The following is a 26,612-nucleotide window of genomic DNA, read 5'->3' as shown; positions in this document are numbered from 1 at the left end:
GGTCTGGGCCGTATATGGTTCAGAAGTTCCCCTTCACTGTGCCCTCTGCTATATAAGAATTTTTTAATGTATTTTTAATTCCATACCTAGGTTTATAAAATCCATATCTAGGTTGGAGTGTTAATACATGAGATTATTAATAAATTATAATAAATATTCTGCAGTAACTTAATTTGAAGGGTCTTTTTTTTTAATTTCTCTCTCTCTCTCTCTCTCTCTCTCTCTCTCTCTCTCTCTCGCTCTCTCTCTCTCTCGCTCTCTCTCTCTCTCTCTCCCTCCCTCCATTTTATTTTCTAGATCCCAAAGTCCAAGAGTGAGGGATCTCTTCAGGTCTACAGAATACCACAGCCCGAGCGATGTGATGGTGTTGCTCAGGTCAGCCTGCGGCTAAGTCGTAGAAAACCCGGCTGGGGTGACGTGAATTCAGCAGAGGACACTAGTGGGGCCAAGTTGGTATCCAGGTTGGCATGTTTCTTTTACTTACATGTTACATATTGCATTCTCTGCTCTGAGTATAGGTATGTTTGTATTTATCTAACACTGGGGTCAACAAGATGCAGATCAGTAAAATTATTTAAAATTGACTTGAAGTTTTGAGAATATTCCGACTAATAGTATTGATTACAATATTAAAACAAATTATGTAATCAACTGGACCATGCTAGGCTCACAGTTAAAAGGTGGAAGAGTTACTTTCAGGATGCCTTTTCATGGTATGGTCAGTGGCCATTATTATCTTTAGTTAAAGTGGACATCAGAGTTGTTAGTAGAACCAACTCTCACTAACAAATTTTGAATGTTGCCTTTTAACTATTACGTTGCACAAAGCAAACTTCTTTGGTATACTTAAAGCAAAAAGCATACAATTTAAAATAATTAAATAAAACGAAGTCTGAATCTTATTTACTCATAGCATAAAGAATTTTTCCTTTAAAAATTTTTTATTATTACTTAAAACCTATTCCTGAAATTTAAAAAATTTCATTATAAGACAGCTCTAAAGAATTAAAATATATTTAAGGCATTAAATAGGTGAATGATATAGTCAAAGAGATTACCACTTTGTTGGTTTTTAAAAATATATTTTTATTGATTTCAGAGCGGCAAGGGGAGGGAGAGAGAGATAGAAACATCAATGATGAGAGAATCATTGACCATTTGCCTCCTGCATGCCCCACACTGGGGATCAAGCCCATAACCTGGGCATGTGCCCTGACTGGGAATCGAACCGTGACCTCCTGGTTCATAGATCAATGCTCAGCCACTGAGCCACACCAGCCGGGTGAGATTCCCACTTTGGATTGCCTTATAGAGAGGTGGAGTTTTAGCTCAATTTAAAAGAGGAAGATAATTTAACTTGGAAGAAAATGAAGATAAGGCTCTTATAGATGGGCCTAGTTAGGAGGCACAGTGGGTGTTTGGGAAATAGCTGGGAATAAGGCTGGGAGAGTAGAGTGAGGCCAGGCCATCGAGGACCTTGAATGCCCGTTGGAATTATTTTTACATTCAGTCTTTCCTTCATTGAACAATGTTTAGCACTTAACCTCTGGTTCTAGGAAGTGCTTTAGGACAGGGGATGCAGCAGTGGACAAAGTCAACCAGACCTTAGTGTTTACGGCCCTAACATTCTATTCCATATGATTTTTTTTTCCCATATGAATTTTTGGAGAGTTTATTCAAGGTCTGTGAAATATTCTGTTGGTATCTTAATGGGGATTGCATTGAATCTATAGATTGCTTTGGGTAGTATGGCCATTTTAATGATGTTGATTCTACCAATCCATGAACACGGTATATTCTTCCCATTTGTTTATGTCTTCCTCGATCTCTTTTTTCAACGTCCTGTAGTTTTCCAAGTACGGGTCTTTTACCTCCTTAGTTAAGTTTATTCCTAGGTATCTTAAATTTTTTTGTTGCACTGGTAAATGGGATTTTTTTTTTAAATTTCTCTTTCTGTAAGTTCATTATTGGTGTATTAAAAAAAAAGCCATAGATTTCTGGGTGTTAATTTTGTATCCTGCTACATTACTGAATTCATTTATTAGGTCTAGTAGTTTTTCGATGGAATCTTGGTCCTTACATTCTAGTGAGGGAGGCAATAGCAAGACACTTAGAAAAAATAGAAAAAGGCCCATGAAGAAGGTCATTTTAGCTTTAATATATGGGGGCATTGAGAAACTAAATCAGGTTCATGCAATAGACTGACTCAGCGCCAACTTTAGTTTGAGCAGGTAGGAAAGGCCTGAATTAAGATACAAAGGGGAAGGAGGAGAGAATCTGTGAAGATCAAAGAAAGAGCATTTCTACCCAAAAGAACGGAGGTAGGGAAACTTGGCTTCAACCTACAGGTCATAGGACGCCACTGCGAGTTTTGTTTTGTGGTGTTTTTTTTTTGGGGGGGGGGGGGGGCGGGGTGGAGATCCCTGATGGAAACCTCGGTGAGCTGGTAGATCAGGAAAAGTAATCTTGCAACCACGTGCAGAGCTGTTGGAAGAGCGAGAGTTTGGAGGTAGTTATCCTGTTGGTTCCTTCAACAGTTGTTCATCTTTGGTGAGATCTAGTTATGTAGTACTTGCTAGGTGCTGGCTGGGGATTCAGAGAATGAGAGACATAAATAGTGCATTTAGGGAGACAGAGAACAAGGGAAGAAAAATTCAATAATTATCATTAAATACACATTTACTAAGTGCCTGTTGGGGTCTAGGCACTGGTACTCTTCTTAAGAAGCTTCAACTATAGTTCACAGGGTCTGTGTGAGGACAGAGGAAGGGGAGATTAGGATCAGAGAAGGTTTCTGAAGGAGGAGGACTTTGAAGTAAGGCTAGGAGGGTAAGTAGAAGTTTACTGGGCAGGGAAATCAAGATAAGGGTGCCCCTGGAGAAAAAGAAACAAAGACACGTGCAAGGACATGCAGGGCAGTGAGGACAACGTGCAGGAGAGCGGCAGGTTCAGCAGCGGATTCGGGATGTCTGAATTTAGAATGAAGGAGAAGCTAAGGGTGGTTTAAGAGACGAAGCTAAATAGGTCTGATCATGTACCCCTTATTAAGGAGTTTAGATTTTTTCTCTTGAAAATGATGGGGAGTGATTGCAGGAATGTAAGCAGGAGAATGATAGAGACAGAATTGTATTTTATATAAGATCCTGTGGCAAACTATGCAGAAGGAAAAGTCAAAGAGAAGAGTAAGAGGTGCTGGGAGAGCAGCAAAGAGGCCATGTGACAGTCCAGTGCAAACGGAGAGCCTCGGGGAAAGCATTATCGTCACTGAGGACAAGGACACGTGGACTTGTCTGTGTGCCTTTTGTGAGGGAGGGGAGGGAAGGGCTGCTGCTTAGAGGAGTGGGCTCCATCCAAAAAGGATTAGGGTCTTCTTTGTTTTGCTTCATTGGGGTATTATAATATGTTAATGAATGAAATGTATGCACGTTTGTAAGCATAACAAGTTGAGTTTATGGAGAGATGGAAGCTGATGATACAGACCAGGAGATAATAGAACAGAATCCGGAGACCAGGCAGCGACCCCCTGAGTAAGGCAGGCGGGCACCTTGTGCACAGTGAGGTGTCTCCACATTGTAGCCTCTGTGAATGAGCAGGCTCCCGGTGTTGTGCAGTGAACCTTCGAGGGCCTAGCCTGTTCCTGAGAAAAGGGGCGTGATCAGTAGAGCTAGCCTGGGCAGTGGGGAACACTTGAGAAAATAATAAGGGCACAGGTACAAAACACTGGGCCTTCTTAACGTTTCCTTCTCTGATTTAAGAACCAGGGTCAAGTGGCTGGCTAACCAGGGCTAGTGTAGATGTTATCTTCCCAGATTAGTTTGTCAGGAATTATGCTAAGAATGCCTGAAGTTAAATAATGAAAGAAAAATTCAAGTTTGTTGTTTATATCAGTATTTTTATTCATCGAGTCAGAAAAAATAAACAAGTTTCTTGCTTCTAAAGGTAACAAGAAAAGAATGCCATGTTTAGAGAATGGATTTGTACTTCTGAGATAACAATCAAGTGAGATTATGGAGAGAAGGCCCAGCTAATGTTGCTCTAGCCACACTTTGTTCCTCTGGTCAGCATATCCCAGTTAAAACAGATGCTTCTCAGTACTTATGAATTTCTTATATAATTTCCAAGTTTTTTTAAAGTACAGCCTTAAAGGACTGACTCCCTCACACTCAGCAGCCTTACAGGTTTAAATGGAACAACGTGATCCTTGTCAAAACCTGCCACCCGCCCACCCGCCACCAAGCAGACACACCTTCAACTTCTTGTCTCTATTCCCATCTGTAGTATCCGTTCAGAGATTCTCACTTTTTGTATACCTAGAATAGATTGTGAGACAAATTGTCAAAAGACAAGTGGAGATAATTAAATGTAACTGAAAATGTTTTAAATCCTTTATATATCTTTGAAGTAACAGAATAGCTATTAAGCCCTTCATTTCAAAAATGAGCATACAAAGGTGTTTTCATTTGCAGTTATTTTCTGGAACAAGTTATTGGTTAATTTATAAATTTTAAATAGATAAAAACACACACACAACTTTCTCTCAATCTTTTCTTTAGGGAAGCTGCCACTTTTCTCTTTAACAGTGTATTAGTTGCCCTAGTCTTAAACACAAAGGCTGGCAGTGTGTACTAAGTCTATTGTCGTGCCCCTGTTCTCTAATACAATATTTACTTTGGCTTACCAGCTTTTTTCAAGGAATTGTCAAGAAGCATTTAGCTGGGCTTTTCCTAAAAAAACAACAAAACACAGTTCAGCAAAATCTATTTTTGTTTGACCTATGATCATGTAAGTTTGATTGACTTTACAAAACAAAAAATAAAATTCTGTTTGTACTTATTAAGATTAGTATAACACATTTATATGGAACATTTTGGTTTTCAGCAGTTACCATATCAGTTAACAACAAACATAAAACCAAGAAAGAACCATTGGTACTGAGATTTCCGGAGTGATGAAATGTCCTATGATTTTTCAAAAACAGGTTAAAAGGTTGATTTCTAGGGCTTTTCGGAAGTGATTTTTGGCTGTGTTTTTGATAACTTAGAATTTTTAGATTTAGACTTTGTTCAGTATTTTTCCCCAGATTGAATCACTTTGATTTTTTTCTTCTTAGTTTCAGTTCTTACTCATAGTTTCATTTCTTCCTGAGATGTAATAGAACTATGAATTGTTATCAGCAAGTGCTTATTATTTTTCTGCTCTTCAGATAGTGGCAGTAAAAAAAAAAAAAAAAAAAAAAAAAAAAAGCATAGAGGAGTAACACATTTTCAAATGTGATGTTTTGAGAGGCCAAAGAAGAGCTAAGTATCATTTATTGCTTATTGGCTAATTTATATCTTGAGACATTATTTATTTAGATGAATAATTTTTTTCTACATTTCTATAATTGTCTAAAACTGGCATTGAAGACATAATTATATTAAAAATAATTTTTCTAATCTCCATAGAATCTCTTACAGTTAGAGTGGTTTCATGAGAAAAGCTTAAGGATAATGTCTTTTGATTTTGGTAGAGCTTAGTGGAATGATCTATTTTATACTGAATTCTGAACCAAAGACAGAGTACTTAGTAATATATTCATTCAGCAAAAGCATTAGCTAATCCATATATATCATCTAAAACTGACAACAGCAATTCAAAATACTGTTAAGAATTATTTTCTGTAATTAAGATGTGTGCTTACTAAAATTCACCAGAGGCTGAAAAGCATAAATTCTCATCATGCATGCCTCCTTTAAAGGAATAAATGCTTGCTCTTCTCCAAGGTGTAAGTACCACGTACAACTTTGGCAGGTCAGAGGCTCTCACAGAAAGGAGATTATTGGACAGGTGCATCCCATAAGCAAGGCTGGAACAGTCCAGTCCCTCTTGTTACACATGATATTTTTACGTTTTTCCTTGTAAAAATACTGAGGAAGAGAATAATATAAAAACTATAGGTATTAACTAGTATCTTAGCAAACAGGCCATGTAAAATTTTTCCTTGAAGAGAAAGTTACATTTCATCCTAAATGAGTAAAAGGACAAGCTCTGTATTATATGTAAAGTGCGACATGTTAAAATAATTTGAAACTCCAGAGGAAACTATCTTATTTTCTGTTTCAACATGTGAAAAAGATCAGTCATCATTCTTTTCATGTTTTTAACACTATAACATAATATTGCTTTTAGAATTTCTAAATGTTAGAACTTAAAGAGAGAACAGAATTAATATTCTTAATTTTTTAGATGTTAAACAGTATTTATTGTAATGTTTAATTTGAAAGGTAAATATTTCCTTCAATGTGTGATTTTCTTAAAGGCAAAGGAAAACCTCTAGTTTTGTTCTATAAAGTCAGATTAAAGATTCAAGAAACTATATATTGTATGCAATTCCATTTATATGAAATGTCTAAAAAAGGCAAATTTATAGAAACATAAAGTAGAGTTGTGATAGGCTGGGGGTGCGGGACAGAGATTAACTGTAAATGTTCTGAGGGACCTTATTGGGGGCAGGAAAAATGTTCTGAAGCTGATTTATGGTGATAGTTATACCACTTGGTAAAGTTACTAAAAATCACCATACTATACACTTAAAAAGTTGGATTTTATATACATAAAGTACACTTCAATAACATTGTTTAAAAATATACCAAAAAAGTTGGGGTAAGGAGAAATGGATATGCTTTAGCAAGACAGTCACTTGCTTGCAAATTGCTAAAGAACACCATTGTTACAAGTAAATGCTATCTGCAGAAAATGTTGTGTTTGTTACATTTTAAGAGAATTTGTTCCTTCTTTTCATTGAATGTGACAGAAATAAAGGTCAGGCCCTGAAGAAAGATGAGTCATAGGTGAGAGAAGAAGAGAGGGGAGAACTCTCTGTTTTGTCATCCTGGAAAGATCCAGGTTGTGGTTTACTGTTCTGTAATCTAAAGCTATTAAAGTGATCAGTATTTCAGGGAGTCACAGATACAGAAAAATCTCCAACAGTGTCACAAAAAAAGGTCAGAGGTCCATTATTCATAAGCGAAAAACTTACCCAGCATGTTTCTGTTTAGACCAAGGTAAGGTCATGGTCTCCTTTCCTACAGATGAGTGTCCTGTAGGCATACTAACAATGAAAGTTTGTACTTGGCTCCTACATAAAAACATAAAGCAATTAAGAGTGATTAAAATGCTTTCATTTTCTGTAATAAGAATGAATAAATAGCTATAACTGTGATAATTATTTACCTAAAATAATATGATGAAGAATATAGAGTTAAAATATCTTTGCTTATGTTGCAGAAGTGTTCTTAATTTGATAGATAATTGAGGGAAACTACAATAAGTCACTTTGCAGTGTGCACTAGAAACAAATCTTTCCCTGGAAGAGCATGTTCTGCCTGAGAGAGTTGTTCTATTCTATAAGTGCTTTCTTGTCCATTTTTTTCATTTTTTAGTATTTTTGAATTACATAGGGAATACATGCTTCTTAGAAAAATTTAAAGCATTCCTGATACGACTGAAGTTCCACTTGAGTCTCTTGCTCTACATTCTAATTCCTTCCTCTCTCCTCTAGCGGGGTAACTATTTTTGTAGGTTTGGTTATATATTCTTCTGGACTTTTTTCAGTGTATTTACATAGGAATATATTTTGTAAACTTTTTCACTTTTAAAGAACAATTTTCATCATCGTTAATGTGTTATGGTGCTTCGTGTATTCTTGGAAATTTCCCATTTCCTGTATTGTGTCTTCCTATTGTTGTGTTCCTTTCCTTTCCCCTCCAAATTCAGTGACCTCCACGTCTCCTTCCTTGGCCACTGCCTCCCCCTGTCAGCTGTCCCTTCCACGGCTAACCTAGTTTCAGGATGATGATTTTCAAATCACTGTCTCAGTGAAATCCCCTGAACTCACTTCTGAGTTTCTGGTTCCTGTGAGTCATCTCTACTTTAGCCTTTGCCCTAAAGTAACTGTGCCCAAACACAACTCATTTTCTCAATCTTTCCCTCTCAACTTGGCTAAGTTTCATTCTGTCAACCACTAGACTCAAACTTTTTAGATAATCAGTTACTAAATCTTGTCAGTATTTCCTTTTCAGTATTTCCAACATCCCCATCTCCTCCCCCACCCCCATCAATGATCTCAACCTCAATTTAGGCCTCCATCACCTTGTGATTAGATAACTGCTACACTTTATGCACTCTACTAACCTACTGGATTCATTTTCTTCACACAAGTTGGCTCTGTATCTTCACACAAGTTGGGACCAAGATATAGGACCAACTTTAACTCTTAACTCTAGAAATAAACCCATGCATATATAGTCAACTAATCTTTGACAAGGACACCAAGAATACACAGTGGAGAAAGGATAGTCTCTTCAATAAATGGTGGAAAAACTGGCTATCCACATGCAAAAGAATGAAACTGGACCCTTATCATACTCAAAAATTAGCTCAAAATGGATTAAAGACCTACATGTAAGACCTGAAGCTGTAGCACACCTAGAGGAAAATGTTTGGGAAAAGCTCCTATACATTGGTCTTGGCAATGATTTTTTTGATCTAACACTAAATCACTGGCAACAAAAACAAAAATCAACAAGTGGGGAGGGACTACAAGGTTCTTTGCAGCAGAAGAAACCATCAGCAAATTGAAAAGGCAGTTTATGGAATGGGAGAAAATATTTGCAATCTATATACCTGATAACTGTTGGATATTGTGTATATGTATATGTTGTGATATTGTGTATATGTATATATTTCTTGTATATAGAATCATATGTAATATGATGTATACATACACACAACCATATGGATGGACCTGGTGGACATTATGCTAAGTGAAATAAACCTTACACAGAAAGACAAATACCATATGATCTTATATGTGGTATCTAAAAATGTTGAACTTATGAAAGCAGAGTGGTTGCCAGGGGTAGTGGGGTCAGGGGAAAAGGGGGGTATTGGTCAAAGGGTGCAAATTTTCAGTTATAAGATGAATAACTTCTGGGGTTCCAATATATAACATGATGACTATAGGTAACAATACTGCATTTTATACTTGAAATTTGCTAAGAGAATAGATCTTAATGTTCTCACCACAGAAAAACAAGATTGTAACTATGTGAGGTGATGAATGTGTTAATTTGCCTGATTGTGGTAAACACTTCACAGTATAAACATAGATCAAATCATATATACAATTTGTATTTGTCTGTTTGTCAATTATATCTCAATAATGCTAGAAAAATTATAATAACTTCACATGTGACATTTTTTTGTCTGTATCATAGTTTTGTCAGATAGCCCTGTGAAAAAAATTTCAGATCTGAAAAGTAACCTTGCATAAAGAAACCATGATTCTGAAAAGGTTATTCATTTCACAAATAGTTATTGAGTTAGATGAATTATTCAAGATTGCATATTTAGTTAACAGGCTAAGATTAATATATGCCTTTCTGCTTATTTTACAGTTATTCCTGCTTGTCTTCTACCTTGAGTTACTTCATCCTTTTGTATGTTTATACTAGAGGCCCAATGCACGAAATTCATGCAAAGGGCTGGGCCTTCGCAGCCCCAGCTGCCGCCACCCTCTCCTGGGCAATCAATGCAGGGCAGCCCTGGCTGTCATGTGGCCTCATCCCCCGCCCACTGGTTGTTCCAGAAGGTTGTTCCGGAAGGTCATTCCATGGGCTGGTCTAATTAGCATATTAGCTCTTTATTATATAGGATTTCTCTGTGACTTCCTAAAAAAGAGAGGACCTATATGTTGTTTTTTGTTGTTTTTTCTAATTTTTGTTTGTTTTTGAATCCACAGTAATACTTAGGAGGCCTATACTTTGCTGCTGTTGCCATAGTCATTATTGTTGTGTATTATTAGTTGTGCTAAATTTGGGTTTAAAGTCCATTATATTTGTCTAGCTGACCTAGATCTCTCAGAGGTTGAAGTCTGATTCTAAAGAGAAAGAGGTCACTTTGTTTTTCCACTTATGCCTTGATTGGTTGAGTTTTGTATGTGCCCTGACCAGAGATTGAACCCGCAACCTTGGTGTTATCAGGATGACTTCTAACCAGCTGAGCTACCTGGCCAGGCCTTAAAATATTTAAATTTTATGTATCACTTTTCTCTCTGTGGTCCTTGGAAAGTGCTCATCTAAGTAAACCCTATGCTGTTCACCCTTAGAGGTGCCCCAGAAGTCAGGACAGCTCTGCCCACTGTGTGCCCACTGGAACACACTGACTCTGTGTTCCATCTCCCCGTGGGGGTTCTGACCTTTCCGCTGCACTGCTGTCAGTAACATGCTGCTTATTTACATAGGAGAAATGTATTGTTTTATGAGGCTCATAACATCCCTGTACGACTCTGTGCCCATGGCAGGAAGTGTCTGTCCTGTGATGCTTGCCAAACAACACTTCATATTTTAGCCACATATTACAACAGTATTACTGTGCAAAATTCAGGCTTTCAATGATGTTAATGATGAATCAGTATTCAACAATATTAACTGTACCCATTGTCCTTCAAGCTATCTAATCTATTAACTCCTGCAATTAAATGACTTTCTTCATTTCTGAAGTCCTGCCAGCAAGAGAGAGTAGTCGTAACTAGCCTGTGTTTGCACTTCGTCAAGGGCACTCCAGTTACTTCCTGAACATGGGTTTTGTTTGTTCCCTCTAGTGTTTCACTCTCTGCTACCTGGAGCCAAGTTTCACCATTTTAAACTGACTTGGGAAGCTGAAGCACAATTAGGATTCTTAGCTACAAGATGATTAACCATACCATGTATAATATAATTGGAAAAACTACCAAGTATTATAAATGTGCTGCTGACACTGTAGGGTTTACTGCAATAACTCTCAGATGAGAAAAAGAGTTTAAAACTGCCTGATGAAAAAATTAGCTGTAAGCCTCACCACACAGTTCCCTTACAGAGCTACTGTTTTCTGAAGTGTTCCCACTGTATGACCTTCATAATAAAGATTTATAGAAAATTAAAATGTTTGAAAAGGCCCCAAGGTCCCTGACTGGATTAGAAAAAATATCTAACTCTCTCTATATAGATAGTTTTCTAATCTCTTCTTAACCACCACTAGCTCCCATGATAAATATCCCAAGGTCTTTTTAGAGAAAGTATTTTATGTAAGCTGAATATTTATTAAAAATATTTTTTAGTATTTCACTTCAATCTCCTTTGATTCTTACAGTTTAAAGTAAAAGTCTCTGATATTTTTGAAGTATTTTGATTTACAAAGAACAAATAGTTCTTTGCCCATTCACCAAAATCTACCACTCAATACAATTGCTCTAACCCAGTGGTCGGCAAACTCATTAGTCAACAGAGCCAAATATCAACAGTACAACGATTGAAATTTCTTTTGAGAGTCAGATTTTTCAAACTTAAACTATATAGGTAGGTACATTGTTATTAACTTAATTAGGGTACTCCTAAGGCTTAGGAAGAGCCACGCTCAAGGGACCAAAGAGCCGCATGTGGCTTACGAGCCACAGTTTGCCGACCACGGCACTAACCAAATTTTACTAGGATTCAAACTTCATTTAATTATTATTTTTAAAATTTATTTTATTGATTTTTTTAGAGCAAAAGGAAGGAGAGAGCGAAACATCACTTTGTTGTTCCACTTATTTATGCATTCATTGGTTGCTTCTTATATGTGCCTTGACTGGGGAATCGAAACCTGAAACCTTGGCATATCAGGATGATGCTCTAACCAACTGAGCTACCCAGCCAGGGCTCCAAACTTCAATTTAAAAAACAATTTTTTTTCAGTCTCTTTACAGTATCAGTGGTTCAAGAGAGAGAAGGTAAGTAAGGGTAAGGAAGTTTATTATCATACTTGCAGGTCATTTGTAGTATCTCTCTGGATTCTGTGGTCTTAACTGAATTCATTTTAGTAATTCAAAGTCAACAAACTCTTAGGGGGCATATTCTATGTATTACACATTTTGCACTGGGCCCTGAGAAGCCAGAGTAAATTAAGGCATGATTTCTAATCATTAGGGATCTCCCTGTCCGTTAAGTGAGACAGACTTATAGATAGTTAACAAAAATATGTAATACAGAAGTTTAAAAGTAGCATAATAGAGCTGCTGTAAAAACAAAGAGAACTTCTCATTGAATAGATTTCAAGGGATTCAAGCCTTTAGAAATTACCTCAGCCTACCTCCCTGACTTACTCTTCTGTGGTTCTTTATCCTATACCCAAGCTACATCACAACCACTTCATTTCAAATATATCCCAGAAGCTTCATACCTCTGTATCCTTGCTAGTGTTGATCCCTTTATCTGGAGTGCCCTTGTCCCACTTTGTCAATGGTCAGTTAAATTTCATCTTGTCTATGAAGTTACCTCTAGTGTCATTTCATATAAATGTAATCATGCAATATGTGTTTGTGTGTGTGTTTGCCTTTTTTCACATAGCATATGTCTTAGAGGTTCATCTATGTTAAAGCCTATAACAGTATCATTACTTTCTATGGCTGAATATTACTCTACTGTGTGTATCTATACTAATAATAGACAAATATGTAAATTGACTGTCCCTTCATAATGCCCACAGCCAATCAGGAGTGGGTATGCAAATTAACCCAACAAAGCTGGCGGGCCTGTGGACAGCGCACAGGCACCGAGTGGCCGGGGGCAGGGTGGGACGCCCGCCCACCTTGTCACCAGTGTGAAATGGCAGGTGTCCCCGGGACACCGACCACTCTGAGCCTGTGGCCAGCGCACACCGGCACCGAGTGGCCGGGGTCCTAAGGACACCGGCCACATAGCCGGGGCAAGGCAGCGGGCATCCCTGGGACCCTGCCCTCTCCGAGCCTGTGGCCAGTGCATGCGCTCACCAGCACCAAGTGGCCGAGGTCCCAGGGAACGCCACTGGAGTGTCCAGTCCTGTCAGCCTGGCTGGAGTTTCCAGTCCTTTTGGTTTCTGCAGCCCCTGGACCAGAAGTGGAAACCAAGAGCACGGGGAGCACCGGGATCTGGGAATCGTAGTTCTGATGGCAGACACTTTGCAGGATTTTCTAGACACTAGAGCAAAGTGAGCCTGGAGCAAGTTACTGTTGCAGGTGGGGATGGAGGGAGAGCAAAGGTGAGAGACATAAGTAAAGTCAGAGTGTCGAGGAAAATTAAAAGGAAGATATCCTGCACCTTCTAGGAAATCTCCACCAGTGGAGCAAAGAAAAAAAAAGCCCTCTATTATTCTGTGAGCACCAAGCCAAACTGGGTTGGGGTCTCAGACAATTCGTTCATATGATTGCAAAGACAGAAACTCCTGGATTGGAGAGGGCTCCCCTGAAGGCTCCCAGATTGGAGAGGGTGCAGGTCGGGCTGAGGGATCCACTCCCTGTGCACGAATTTCGTGTACCAGGCCCCTAGTATGTATGTATGTATGTATGTATATATATATCACATTTTTTTTATCAGTTCATGGTCATTTGGGTTGCTTCTTCTTTGGGGTTAATGATGCTAGTATGAACATTTGTACACAAGTTTTTCTATGGGCATGTTTTCAGTTCTCTTGGGTATATGTCTAGGAGTATCATTGCTGGTTCATGTGGTAACTGTATGTTTAACTTTTTGAGGAACTTATAAACTGTACCTGCTCCATTTTGTATTCCTATCAGCAATGTATGCTATTTCCAATTTCTCTACATTCTCACAAACACTTACCATTTGTTTTATTATTTACTAGAGACCAGGCGCAGGAAATTCATGCACAGGTAGGGTTCCTAGGTCTGGCCTGCAGTCAGGGACAATCTTTCCTGGCTTCCAGCAGCCAGCCCCACCCCCCACCAGCAACACTGGTAGCCCTCTGTGTAAGGGGTGACCAGCCAGGAGATCAGGGCCCCGCTGGCTTGCACCTGCCTTGGCCTAGTGCCGCCCGCATCCACCACCACCCATCCCCAGTTCCCCATTCCCTGATTGGGGCCTGTGGCTGGGGGCAGCTCCTGAGTTGAGTGTCTGCCCCCTGGTGGTCAGTGCACATCATAGCGACTGGTTCCACCGTCTGGTCGATTTGCATATTACACTTTTATATATAGATTATATACTAGTATAATCATCCTGGGTGTAGAATGCTATCTTATTGTGGTTTTGATTTGTATTTCCCTAGTGACTAATGATGTTGAGCATGTCTTCATGTGTTTATTAGCCACTTATATAACGTCTTTGGAGAAATATCAGTTCCCATCCTTTGCCATTTTTAATTAGGTTGTCTTTTTATCATTGAGTTTGAAAGAGTTCTTTATATATTTTGAATACTAACCTTTATCAAATACATGATTTTCAAATATTTTCTCATACTCTACAGGTTGTCTTTCACTTTTTTATAATGTCCCCTAAAACACAAAATTTTTTAATTTTGATGAAGTCCAGTTAATCTGTTTTTAGTTGTTTATGATTTTGATGTTCTAAGAGCCATTGCCTAATCCAAGGTCATGAAGATTTACAACTGTTATTTTCTTCTAAGAGTTTTACAGTTTTGTTCTTAAATTTAGGTATATGATCGATTTTGAGTTATTTTTTATATATGGCTATGAGGTACAGGTTCAACATTATTCTTTTGCATGTGGATATCTGGTTGTCCCTGCCACATTTACTAAAAAGACTATGCTTTTCCCATTGAATTGTCCTTTTGGTCCCCTTGTAAAAAATCTGAGCCATATTTTAGAAAAACAAAAACAAAACTAAGTTAGCATCCTAGCTCTTATCTTCTCTCGCCTCCTTTGTTTTCTGAAAACATGAATTTCAGTTTAATAGAGAATGAACATGAATTAGATCTATAAAATATCACCGCAATCCAAAGATTTTATCTTATTTTACAACAGAAAAAAAAAAAACAACCCTGCTCTTATCCTTCTACCTCCCAAATCGACCAGCGTGCCCATACCTGTAGTTTTATACTCTGCCTTCTCCCCTATTACAATAGATGAGCTAAGTCTGTGGGGATTACCTCTCACCCACCCACCCAACCTCATTGGCCTTCCCTCCAAGTTTCTGCACTCTGTTCCACGCTTCCATGTCTCTAGGTCCACTCCATCAATTTATTTTAATACTTAGATTCCACATGAGTGAGATCATGTGATACTTGTCTTTCTCTGATCGACTTATTTCACTTAGCATGATACTCTCCAGGTCCCTCCATGCTGTTTTACTAGTAAAGTGTAAGAGATCCTTCTTTTTTACAGCTCCGTAGTATTCCATGGTATAAATGTACCACAGCTTTTTTATCCACTCATCTGTTGATGGGCACTTGGGCTTTTTCCAGATCTTAGCTTTTGTGAATTGTGTTGCTATGAACATAGGGGTGCATACATTCTTTTTGATTGGTATTTCGGATATATTCCTAGAAGTGGGATCACTGGGTCAAATGGCAGTTCCATATTTAATTTTTTTAGGAAACTCCATACTGTTTTCCATAATGGCTGCAGCAGTCTATATTCCCACCAGCAGTGTACTATAGGATTCCCTTATGTCCACATCCTCGCCAGTACTTGTCATTTGTTGATTTGTTAATGGTAGCAAATCTGACATGTGTGAGTTGATACCTCATTGTCATTTTAATTTGCACCTCTCTGATGATCAGTGACTTTGAGCTTTTTTTCATATGTCTCTTGGCCATCTGCATGTCCACTTTAGAGAAGTGTCTATTTAGGTCTTTTGCCCATTTTTTAATTGGATTGTTTATCTTCATTCTGTTAAGTTGTATGAGTTCCTTATATATTTTAGACTAGAAGCCTGGTGCATGAAATTCGTGCACTCGGGGGGGGGGGGGTGCGTCCCTCAGCCCGGCCTGCACCCTCTCACAGTCCAGGAGCCCTCGGGAAATGTCCGGACCATCAGTCGGACACCCTTAGCACTGCTGTGGAAGTGGGAGAGGCTTTGCCATCCCGCTGTGCTCGCCAGCCGTGAGCCCAGCTTCTGGCTGAGCAGCACTTCCCCTGTGGGAGCACACTGACTACCAGCTCCTGCACAGAGTATCTGCCCCCTGGTGGTCAGTGTGCATCATAGCAACTGGTCATTCTGCCATTTGGTCAATTTGCATATTAGCCTTTTATTATATAGGATATTAACCCTTTATCAGATTTATTATTGCCAAATATGTTCTCCCATATAGTGGGCTCCCTTTTCATTTTGTTGATGGTTAGAATAGTATTAAACACAGCTTATGTAAGTGATAGAACTGTTTTTGACTTGTACCTTCTTGTTTGTGTTTTCTAAGTTTCCTATGTGATGTTATACTGTTAATTTTTAATAAGAAAAATTGTTTTGTCTTTTAAATCAAGGATGACTAATGCTTCAAGTAAGAGAGTAGTAATTATCAGATTTTAGAGAAATCTTGTAGAGTGACAACTAAACTACTTTTGGACTTGACAATTATAGCTTCCTTTATTCAGGGCAAAATCCCCTGAGTGGTTGAACTCAAAAGGGCAGCATGTGAGAAGCCCACACAGGCTATGCTTTGTTTGGGTGGGTAGGTATGGGTTCTGGAGGGGATCCCAGCCTAGGAGAATGCTCGGAACAGAAACAATCAGAAAAGCGAAGCACAACAGAGGGCAGGCAGGGCCCCCAGTTCATGTGAAAGGAAGAGTGATAGAGCAGAGTGGACTAGAAAGACCATACGCGTGCGTGCGTGTGTGTGGAATTTGAGTTTAACTTTATAAGCTATGAAGAACAATTGAAGCTTTTTGATGTTATTAAAGCAGTATTTTAGGAAGATCAATTCTGTAAACCTGGATGTAGGATGGGAAAGAACAGAATCAATAAGACCTATTATTAGGAAGAAAAAGCTGTAATCCAAAGGTTAACTTAAATTTAAACGAGGGAGGGTGGGGTTGTATGGAAAAGAATAGGTGGTAGTAGTGGACCAACGGACAGGAAAGGGAGAGACAATATTATCCCACTTAAACTTTTCTTAGTAAAAAGTACCCCTTCAGTTATTATTGGGTTTGACCAAATTCCCTACTATTTATAGCTTTCATACAGAGGTATTTGAAGTCTATGATGATATTACTTCAGAAGTACTCATTTGTTCAAAGGTGTTTCACTAGGCTCTCTCTAGAATTTTAAAGTTGGATTGATTTATGTTTTAGAGTTGTCTTCCTGAAGTAATACTTTGGAAAGTTATTGTGGAATTTTAAATCATTTTCAACTCATTTTCTTTATTTAAGTCATCCATTACATTGCCTATTGGGGGGGACCATTGGATTTATTATATTTATTTATTAATTTATAAGTTCAGTTTCTTTTTGAATTTATTGGAAATGTCTTTTTTCAACTTTTGTGTCTCCTCACTAAAGTTCAATGAGGAAAAAGTTTTTCGGTATCTTTATGAATTCTAATGCACTATACATGTATAGTACTAGACATAGAAGCTATTATATACACAATTATTTAATGCATTGGGTCCAATTCTGTCAAACATTGAATTTTTTAAAAATATGTTTTTGATTTCTGAGAGGAAGGGAGAGGAAGAGATAGAAACATCAATGATGAGAGGGGATCATTGGCGGCCTCCTGCATATCCCCCACTGGGGATCAAGCCCAAAACCCAGGTATGTGCCTGGACCAGGAGTCGAACTGGTGACCTCTTGGTCCATGGGTTGATGCTCAACCCCTGAGCCATAATGGCTGGCCTCAGAGATTGAATTTTAAAGGATTTTTATTGGAAAATCATATCACTTAAAACCCACACTTGAAGGCACTGCTACTGCGATTTTTTTTTTTTTTTCTGAAAACAACACATGTATTGTCTTACAGTTCTGGAGGTCAGAAGTCCAAAAGGGGTCTCACTGGACTAAAATCAGGGTGTCGGCTCCAGGGAAATGCCCCTTTCCTCAGTCTGACCCAGCTTCCAGAGCCGCCTGCATTTAATGGGTGCTAGTCTCTTGCTCCATATTCAAAGTGCATCACAACAGCTCTGCTTCCATTGCCCGTCTCCTGTCTCAGACCTTCTGGCTTCCTTCTTATTGGGACTCCTGTGATGGCATTGGGAGGGCTGGGATAATCACGGATAATCCCTTCATCTCAAAATCCATAACTTACTCACACTACCAACATCCCTTTTCCCATGTGAGATAGGTACACATGGGGATTAGAGTGTGAACATTGAGTCTCTATGCGATCTCCACTTTTGGTCCTCGGGTATCAGGGTTCTCTCCTGCGAGTTTTCCGTTGATTATTCAGGAAGTTTTTCTGTATTTTAGTAGTAATTCCAGTTTGTTCCTTGGGGACATGTCCGTGCAGCATCCAGTTACTCTGCCACCATTTTTAATCCCCTGAGATTTTTTTTAATGTGACATATTCTTTTTTTTAAACTTCATTTTATTGCTTAAAGTATTACAAAGAGTATTACATATGTCTCCCTTTTTCCCTCCCTTGACATTCCCCCAGCCTCCCCTTCCCCCCAGTGTCTTATATCCATTGGTCATGCTTATATGCATGCATACAAGTCCTTCAGTTGATCTCTTACCCCCCCCCCTCCACCCCCTGCCCCAACCCTCCCCAGGCTTCCCACTGTAGTTTGACAGTCTGTTCAATGCTGCTCTGCCTCTGTATCTATTTTTGTTCATCAGTTTATAATGTGACCTATTCTTGATCACACAATCACTGTTTCCTTTTACTTTGCTTTTAAATATATTTTCACTTATTCTAATATTGGGTTGCTTTAAAGCAAAGCATGCAGCCTTGTGTTGAAGTAAATCGATTCTACCAGACAATGTATTGATACTGATTTTGTGCTCAGTATTTCATGTCTCAGAAATATGAAATTTATTTTCTGTTTTGTGGATACAGAAACAGCCAGTCGGTTACCATATCACACTAAACAATTTTGACATTTCTCTAAGGAAGCCCACTGAAGCCTGCTTCTCCTCTGCCAGGAAATAGCATTTAACAAGGTAAAAAGTCACCAGGACAATTTAAGGCAGCTGATCTCAGGTGTGGTAGCAGCTGTTGTACGGGACCTGATTTATTTTATGAGAACAGATACACCATTATCTGGACTCCCCAGGGAGATTTGGAGAAAGTCATGCCCGGGGAGTCCCATTCCAGGAAAGTGTGCTTGAGCACTTATTCATTGGCAGTGATCACTAACCGAGATTCCATCTGGCAAAATGATGGATTTTCCCTGGCCCAGAAAGTTGGGGAACAATTATGTAAGTTGTCTCAAAGAATTTATTTTTAACCATTGTTTTTATGGAGAAACAACTCACAATTGTTACAAGAAATTTACTTTAAAAAAAAGATAGACAGCCTCTGTATGAATATCTACATAACTGTCTATTCATGTACCATAAATTATAATTACTCGTCTTTTGATTTGAAATCAAGATTCAGTCTTTGTGGTGGCTATTTTGAATCTTATTTTCTATATTGGAAATGTTGGAACCGGTTAGTGAAATCGAAGCCGTCCGTGGGGTGAGGAAGGGAACCCTGAGTGATGCATCCCCAGCTGTCCAGGCCCTTGACCTTGCCTCGCTGTCAGCAGCAGTCTCCTCTGTCCCCTCTGGCAGCTCTTCAGGATTTTAGAATCTGAATAAATGCACCCTGTGAGCCATGTGAGAGTCCAGGAAGGCTTGTCAGATAGAGGTTAATGAAATAAGCACGCACACGGTTTTAAAAGCGAGAGCCATCATCAGAATTTAAGAGGTGTGTCTTTGGAAAAAATGATTATATAATTTCTATCCTCTTGAAAGTTTATTCAGCAATCTTCTAATATATACTAGATAAGTCTAATCAATAACGGAGGAAATGTTTTAATTAAGTTGATCTTACTAGGTGTTTTTTTTTTTGTTTTGTTTTGGCCTTAAGTAAAACCAGCATATTTATTTTACCGTTACTGAAGAAGATAATGTATCTAACTAGAAATTTCTTATTTATGTTAGCATGATCCTGTTCTGAATGTCACTGTTCTACTTTCTAATACAATTTCTTTATAAGGTTTTATAATTATTCTTTAAGATATACTGTACGGTGTTTTTTTAACATTAAAAACAACTCAGCTTACCTGTCATTTTATGTATTAATTTCTTAATAAGAGAAATATGATTAAGAATACAACTTAAAAGTTGTTTTTTTATCTTTTTTTCTCTACATCTTCCTCTTTACCTTAATACCTTATCCAAGCCACTTCCTTCCCCTGCTGCAACTACAGCTGTCTTCTACCACTACACACACATGTGGTCTCAGAGTAGCAAAGTAGTTTGTTCTAGTCCAGTATATATATGTCTTTGGTTCAGACAGCCCATTATAAGACTGTATGGAGTTTATTTAACATATGCTAGTATGCACTCATCTTAATATAAACCGCAGACCAAAAGAAAGGACTCTATTTCCAATAGAAAATTTATATGTGTTATCAGTGTGTAAGAATAGTATTTATCTTTAAAAGCTTTTGTATGGTGGCAACTTAATGGCCTTTCAGATGCCGCCTTCATGTCAGCCTTTTACTAGCTGAATGCTCAAGTTAATTAACTTTCCATTTTCACACCTATTACAATGAGCACAGCATAGATTCTCAATAAATGCTAGTTGCCTTCCGTATACCACCCCTCCCATTCCTTGCCCTTTTTTTTGTTTGGACATTTTGTTGTTTCGGATGACGATGATGATGATGTCCAACGATGAGCCCTACAGCCCACTAAGGTTTGATCAGGAGCCTGTGCAGCAGCACCAGAGTTTCTAAATGATATGCTCCCCAAAAACGTTGGCTTCATGATGATGAATGTCACCTCAGATTTAGTTATTACCATTTATGAATACTCTGTATCTTATGGAATGCATTGCTCCTTAGTGTATTTACAAAGATTGTTAAAAGTCATGAGGAAGAAACCTTGCACGAGAAGCACCTTCTTATCAAACTCACAAAAAAGAAATAATTTTAATATATTGTTTTGTCTTAGGAAACACATCAACCTGATTGTAAAACAATATATGAAAACAAATTAATGTGGCCAAGAGATGGTCTGATTTCATCGGTTGCTTCAAATTGATGTTGAAATTAAAACCAGTGTAGCCAAAGCATTTTTGGAGTTGTTGCTCTTGATAGCACAAGGGCAAACACACGAATTACCAAACACTTGGAATCTGCTGAAGAAGTTATGTAAGAAAATTAGAAATCTGCAAGCCTGCTCTAGTGCAGAAAAGGAAACAAGCAACTTAGCAGAAACTGGGTGATGTAAACACTTAAGTTTTCAAAATGTTTTGTAAAGAATCCTACTATTTTACATATCTGTGATTTCACATCAGTAGTTTATTTCTTTAGTCGGTTATTGGTATCCTTTATTTGAATCTACATGAGGCATCTACTTTATCATAAGTGTGGGCTTACAATGGGAAATGTTTGAAAGTGGGTAGAAATATTGCTTGATAAACGTAAGTCTAATCAAAAGAGCAGCTTGGGTCTGTAGCTTGGGTCTCTGAAAGAGTGGTTGATTTATCAGTTAATTCATTCAATACTTATTGAGTGTCGTTCAACACTTATTGGGTGTCTGTTCGTTGTAATGGCTGCAGAAAAGATACAGTTCTTGTCCTTGAAAACTTACATTCCAATAGCGATAACATATAGATTCATATAATAATGAAACTGGGAAAAATAGATAAATATCATAAGAGATACAAAGGATTTTATAAGTTAAAAGGAGAAAGAGGTTTCTTCCAACTGGCCTACACCTGAGTTTTGCATAGAATTTTGCCAGGAAGAAATGTTGGAACAGCATGAACAAAACGTTTGGGTAGGAAAGTTCAGAGTGGATTTGAAAATAATGTACAGGTATGTCTGGAGTGGTTTCCTTAGGAGATATAAGCAACTGAACTGGAGGATAAATAGGGGTTAATTGATGGAGAGTCTTAATTGTCAAATACAAAGAATTGGGGTTCATTTTAGAGATAGTTGGGAGCTATTGAAGTTTTTAAGCAAAGGAGTAAGTGACCAGATTATAATCACAGTAGGTAAATTTACTCTAGTAGTGAAATGTATTGGAGATAGGGTGAATAGAGGAAGAAAGATCATTTGAAGGTTATCATAATATTGCAGCTGACTAAGGCCGACTGATTAAAGACACATGACAGGACAGCCCACAGATTTGCTAAAAGAGAGGAGAGGGAGGAGTAAAGGTGACTCATGCTATGAATCTGATTCATAAAGAGAATAACATCATTTAACAACAAGGGTCAGAAGGAGGAGAAATTTGGAAATTAGATAATATGAGTCTTTGACAGTGTTGATTAGGGTGATAATACTAATAATTATTGAGCTCTCATATACTGGGCACTATTTTACATGTTTCATATGCATGATCTCATTTATTCCCCAGAACAATTTCAGAGCTTCTCATACAGCCTGCCCAAGTTTATACTGCCGGTGGCAGGGGCAGGATGCAATCCCCAGGAGCCTAATTAGAGCACAATTTATTAAACTTTAATAGAGTGCCTATATTGAATGGGCAAAAGGTGAGGCAGGGAAGGGGTAAGAGAAAAGAAGGACAAATGAAATGAAAGGAGAATGGAGTGATCAGGGACGGTTAGGGAGTTCCCAGGGAAGATCACAGAGAGCCAAAGACTCTCTGAAAACGGAAGGTGGGTGTTTCCAAAAAGGTAAGAGTAGAAGGCAGTCTAAGAAAAGGCCTAAAAGTTTCAGAAAAGTGGTGAAGTCTAAAGTTTGTCAGTAGGAGGTAGAGGAGTCAGTAATTTATGAGGAAGTAGGAGCAGCAAAGGTAGGCATTCGGGAGGTCTAGTACTGAATTCACTCATCAATAGAATAGATATTATGATATACTAGAGGCCCGATGCACGAAATTCATGCAAGAGGAGGCCTTCCTTCCCCTGGCTGCCAACACCGGCTTCCCTCCTGCACCTGGGACCCGGGCTTCCCTCACAGCCCCGGCTTCGTCCGGAGGGTTGTCCGGAAGGATGTCTGGAAGGACATCCAGTCTAATTAGCATATTATGCTTTTATTATTATAGATAATCATGATTTTCTAACTCAAGCAGTTAATTAAAGTGTTAAGAAATAAAGGAATTTTGAAAAATAAAAACACTTAAGCAGCTATACAGAACTATATTGTTGCTGGGAAGGAGAGGGAAATAGTGCTTCTTCGCCCGAGGATAGGACTGCTGAGGAAAACTTTATAAGGCTGAGGGACACTTACTTGGTTGCTTATCAGAAGGGGGACATTTTAAGATATAGTAGATATCAGCCTTCTTCCAAAGGAAGGAGAAAATGATGCAATCTAGTGCATACTGCTGACCTAAAACAAACAGCCAGAGCTTTTTCCAGCAAAATGGGTTTATTGGGGAACAACAAAGAATTGTAATTCGGGACATTTCATCTAATTGCAACCAAGTATAAGTCCCAAGAACAAAGGAGAGGAGACTTGTTTCCTAGAGGAATGAATGAGAGTTCAGAGGGGCTCTTGTAAACAAAGAGCACATTGGAGGAAACTGGGAGTTTGGAGTGTAATGGCTTTTCATTGGCTGAGTGGCTGTGCGGAGGAGACCCTCCTTCCTGCTGGAGGAGATTTTTTTTATAAAAGTCTTGGCCCTGGCCTAGTAGCTCAGTTGATTAGAACATTGTCCTGATACAACCAAGGTAGTGGGTTCAATCCCAGTCGGGGCACTTACTAGAATCAACTAGTGAATGCATAAACAAATAGAACAACTCTCTCTACCTACCTGTATTCCTCCCTTCCTTCCCCTCTCCCACCCTTTCTCTCTAAAATTAATAAAAATAAATTTTAAAACATGTTCCTGATGAAGATGGAAAGTACTTCTATTAGGGTGTCCCTACAGACACTCCCAACTCCAACTTAAATGTGGTTTCTGTTTATTAATGTTCGCCATAGATAAAAGGTTTGAGTCCTGTGAGTGAGAACCTTTTCTCTAAGACTAGAAAGAAGTAAAAAAGAATGAGGCAAGATTGTGTGTGTGTGTGTGTGTGTGTGTGTGTGTGTGTGTGTGTGTGTGTGTGTGTAGGGGGTACATTTAAACCCCTAACTGTAGCAAAGGAAGCCAGGGGCACTCACTCATATTTTATGATCTTGCCTTTTTCAGTAAATTTAGGAGGTGAGGTGATTAGTGACTGAGAAAGAGAGGTTCAGTTTAGTTGCACTGGGGAAGATTTGCAACAGTTTCTGTGGAATGCAGTGAAAAACCAGTTTAAGATAACTAAAAGGGTTGCTACACAATATTGAGTTCATGACGAGGTTAAACAGCATGCATTTTCAGCATAATGAGTTGCCAGGGTTATGTGACTTCCTTCTGCAGTGTTCAGCAGCCTGGTAGTGGAGGAACCAGCTGGCTGATTTACAAAGGGTGGAGCGTGGATGCGAGTGAACCCATTTTAGGAATAACTAAATGCCTAGGAGAGCCAGGATGTGCCTTTTTTAAAGCTGCATGCCAGTTGGTTTGGGTGTAGGTTATCCTCTGCAGATGTAGAAAACAGTTGGAGCTGCAGAGGGTGCTAAGGCAAAGGAGCTAAGGAAAAAGGGAGAGGCAGAAGTAAGAGGGAGGTACATGAAGGGGCTTAGTGCCCAGGAAATGCAGGGAGGGCCTCAGTGCTTGAGCAGGTAGAACTGGCATAGTTCAGGGAATGGTGCTCTTGCTACCTGACTGTGAGGAACTGATGTGAGGATTTTAGAAATAATAAAGGTATTTAATTGATCAAGGCAGTGGGCCTGGCAGAAAGGAGGAGCCAAAGTCCAGGTACAAATTCATAAATGATCATCAAATAATGCCCATAAAATAGACAGAAAGAGAGTGAGCAAAAGAGAGAGAAATTATCTATACTAATAAAAGGGTAATATGCTAATTAGACCGGACATCTTCCGGACAAAGCCACAGTGGTGGGGGCCGAGGCAGAGGTGGTTAGGGGTGATCAGGCTGGCAGGGGAGCAGTTAGGGGTGATCAGGCCGGCAGGGGAGCAGTTAGGGGGCGATCAGGCCAGCAGGAGAGCAGTTAGGGGGCGATCAGGCAGGGAGGCAGGCAAGCGGTTTGGAGCCAGCAGTCCCGGAATGTGAGAGGGATGTCCTGGATTGGAGAGGGTGCAGGCTGGGCTAAGGGACACCCTTCCCATGCACGAATTTCGTGCACTAGGCCTCTAGTCTATAATAATAAAGGCGTAATATACTAATTAGACCAGACACCCGAACGACCTTCTGGACATCATTCTGGACGACCTTCTGGATGAAGCCGCAGCAGAAGCAGTTAGGGGCGATCAGGCAGGCAGGAAGTGATTAGGGGCGATGAGGCAGTCAGGCAGGCAGGAGAGTGGTTAGGAATCAGCAATCCCAGATTGCGAGAGGGACTGGGCCTAAACAGGCAGTCAGACATCCTCTGAGGGGTCCCAGATTGCGAGAGGGTGCAGGCCAGGCTGAGGGACACCACCTCCTCCCCCCCCCCCCCCAGCCATGCAGAAATGTCATGCACCAGGCCTCTAGTTATAAATAAACCAGAGAGACTTGAGAAGGCAGGTAATTCCTGAGTTGTAGTATTAGGTGATTAAAAAAATAATAATCATTGACATCTCATTGGTAATATGGCATGTTAGAGGAATGTGGACAAGAAGACTTAATTTTTCAGCTAACTTATATGTAATCAGGTGTGAACATTGGAATGCTCCTCCTCATTGATAGTTCACCTCAGTATGTGTCAAATGTGAGTTGTAGTTCAACTTAACATTTTTTAAAATGTTGGGTCCTATATTGTTGGACTCATATTTTAGCCATATAGTATTGAAGTGTTTAAAAAAAAAATCGGAAAAGAGAAAATATTATTTCTGGCATTTGAATTTTAACTATTTCTAAAACTATTTGAATTTGAACTATTTCTAAAAGCCCTGTAGATGTATAGCAGACCCTGAGAATGTCTGAATCCAGTTTCTGTTCTACCACTAATTTTCTATGTGAATTTGACAAATAACTTAATATGCTAATATATACCAGATTTGCTCATCAATAGAATAGGTATTATAGTGATTTTCTTTTTTTTAAATCTTTGCTTGTTTTTTTAATTCTTCAATTACAGTTGACATTCAATATTATATTAGTTTCAGGAATACAGCATATTGGTTAGGCATTTGCATACTTACTAGGTGATCTCCCTATAAGTCTAGTACCCATCTGGCACCAGATAGGTATAACAGTAATATTGATTATATTCCCAATGACTGTTTTGTAACTGCCAATTTGTAATTCTTAATCCCTTCACCTTTTTCACCCAGCGCACCCACTCCCTTCCCTCTAGCAACCATCAGTTTATTCTTTGTATCAGTGAGTCTGTTTCTGTTGTGTTTATTTATTTTGTTTTTAAATTCTACATAGAAGTGAAATCAAGACATTTATCTTTTTCTATCTGACTTATTTCACTGAGTATAATACCCTCTAGGTACATCCATGTTGTTTTATGGTAAAATTGCATTCCTTTTTATTGTTGAGTAATATTCCGTTATGTATAATTATATATTTTTTTATTATTATTATTTATTTATTTATTTATTTATTTATTTTTACATATTCTTTATCCAGTCATCTATCAGTGAACACTTAGGTTGCTTCCATATCTTGGCCATTGTAAATAATGCTATAGTGAACATAGGGATATATGTATCTTTTAGAATTAGTGTTTTGAATT

At 38.7% G+C, this 26,612-nt stretch overlaps 1 protein-coding gene across 3 annotated transcripts in view; it reads left to right on the top strand.

The window, feature by feature from the left end:
* FAM13A (family with sequence similarity 13 member A) overlaps positions 1-26,612 on the top strand; it is a 276,291-nt gene that overhangs the window by 145,358 nt on the left and 104,321 nt on the right. For all 3 annotated transcript variants that reach the window (XM_036339586.1, XM_036339576.1, XM_036339596.1), the window contains exon 7: positions 298-461. In XM_036339586.1, the coding sequence (XP_036195479.1) occupies positions 298-461 (164 nt within the window). The remainder of the gene's footprint in view (positions 1-297; positions 462-26,612) is intronic.

This window comes from Myotis myotis, unplaced genomic scaffold (genome assembly GCF_014108235.1).
Source record: "Myotis myotis isolate mMyoMyo1 unplaced genomic scaffold, mMyoMyo1.p scaffold_m19_p_1, whole genome shotgun sequence".
Lineage (NCBI taxonomy): Eukaryota > Metazoa > Chordata > Mammalia > Chiroptera > Vespertilionidae > Myotis > Myotis myotis.
Note: the sequence above shows the minus strand (reverse complement) of the source record. Positions and strands in the feature narration are given on the sequence as shown.